At 45.5% G+C, this 1,317-nt stretch overlaps 1 protein-coding gene across 1 annotated transcript; it reads right to left on the minus strand.

The window, feature by feature from the left end:
- Nucleotides 1-366: 366 nt before the first annotated feature.
- Nucleotides 367-1,317, minus strand: LOC119821709 (olfactory receptor 2AG1-like). The gene has a single exon (XM_038340845.1). It carries the CDS (start codon nt 1,315-1,317, stop codon nt 367-369), a length of 951 nt encoding a protein of 316 aa, XP_038196773.1.

The raw sequence follows: 1,317 nt of genomic DNA on the forward strand, positions 1-1,317 counted from the left end.
GCTACTAGAGATTTCTCACGTTGAAATGAAAGCTTTATCTCAGTGCTGTGTGAGTTTGAAATGTAAAGTGAATCCTGACCATGTCTTCTTTGTAATATATTGGGGTGATGCCAAGCTATATAATGAACCTAAGATATATCTCTTCAAAGATTTTATTCTCTAAGACCCTTTGTGATGTGGGCTTCTAAGACCACAGCAATGTGTGAAAAGTGAGTTCAGCTTAAGGTTTTTATACTTACAAGACTTGAATAGAAGAAAATGAAACTTTAGCATGTGTACCATCTCAGGCAAACTATAACATTGCAAAGGGGCTAATACAAAATTGTTTGGAGAAGAAATAGTGAAAGTCATGTCACCAGTGCCTTCCTAGAGCGTGGGGTTTGCAGGCAGGATATATCTTCCCAGGACCCTCATTAAAGCCCCAGTGACCTCTTTATTCCTCAGGCTGTAGATGAGGGGGTTCAGAGCTGGAGTAACTATTGTATAGAACACAGAGATGATATTGTCTTGTATGGGGCTATGGAAGGAGCTGGGCAGGACATACATGAATGTGGCAGCCCCATAGAACATTCCAACCACAGTCAGGTGAGAAGAGCAGGTGACAAGGGCTTTCTTCTTGCCCTCATTTGAGGGCATATGGAGCACAGTGAACAGAATCAGTGTGTAGGAGGTGAGGATAGCAGCAAGAGGGGGAATAAGAAAGGTCACACCCATCACATAAACCATGAGTTCATACGTGGAGGTGTCTGCACAGGCCAACTTCAGCAGTGGAGGGATCTCACAGAGCAAGTGTCTGATCTTCCGAGATTTGCAGAAGGGATACTGCATGGTGTATGTGGTATATCCTAGGGCCATCAGGGATGCCATGATCCATGATGTGGCCACCATGATCCAGCAGATGCTTGACCTCATGAAGATTATGTAGTTCAGAGGATGACAAATGGCTACATACCTATCATAGGCCATGAATGCCAGAAGGAGATCCTCTGCACCACCCAAAGTCAGTGCCAGGAACATCTGAAGGGCACAGCTCTCAAAGGTTATGGTGTTGTCCCTGAGCAGAAAATCCACAACAGCCTTGGGAGTCACAACTGAAGTGAAGAGTAGATCCATTAGGGACAGCTGCCCAAGCAGGAAGTACATGGGCACATGAAGACGGGTATCCATGGTGATGACCAGGAGCAACAGTCCATTGCTGGTCAGAGCCAACATGTAAAATGCTGTGAACGAGGCACAGAGCAGTTCAGGATAACCACTGTTGTCCAGAATTCCCACCAAGATGAAGTCACTTCTCAAGGTGGAGTTCCAGGGTTCCAT

The sequence above is a fragment of the Arvicola amphibius genome, chromosome 1 (assembly GCF_903992535.2).
Source record: "Arvicola amphibius chromosome 1, mArvAmp1.2, whole genome shotgun sequence".
Taxonomy (NCBI): domain Eukaryota; kingdom Metazoa; phylum Chordata; class Mammalia; order Rodentia; family Cricetidae; genus Arvicola; species Arvicola amphibius.

Excerpts from the sequence above, each read along its gene's own strand:
- LOC119821709 (XM_038340845.1), bottom strand. The coding sequence starts at position 1,317 with ATGGAACCCTGGAACTCCACCTTGAGAAGTGACTTCATCTTGGTGGGA.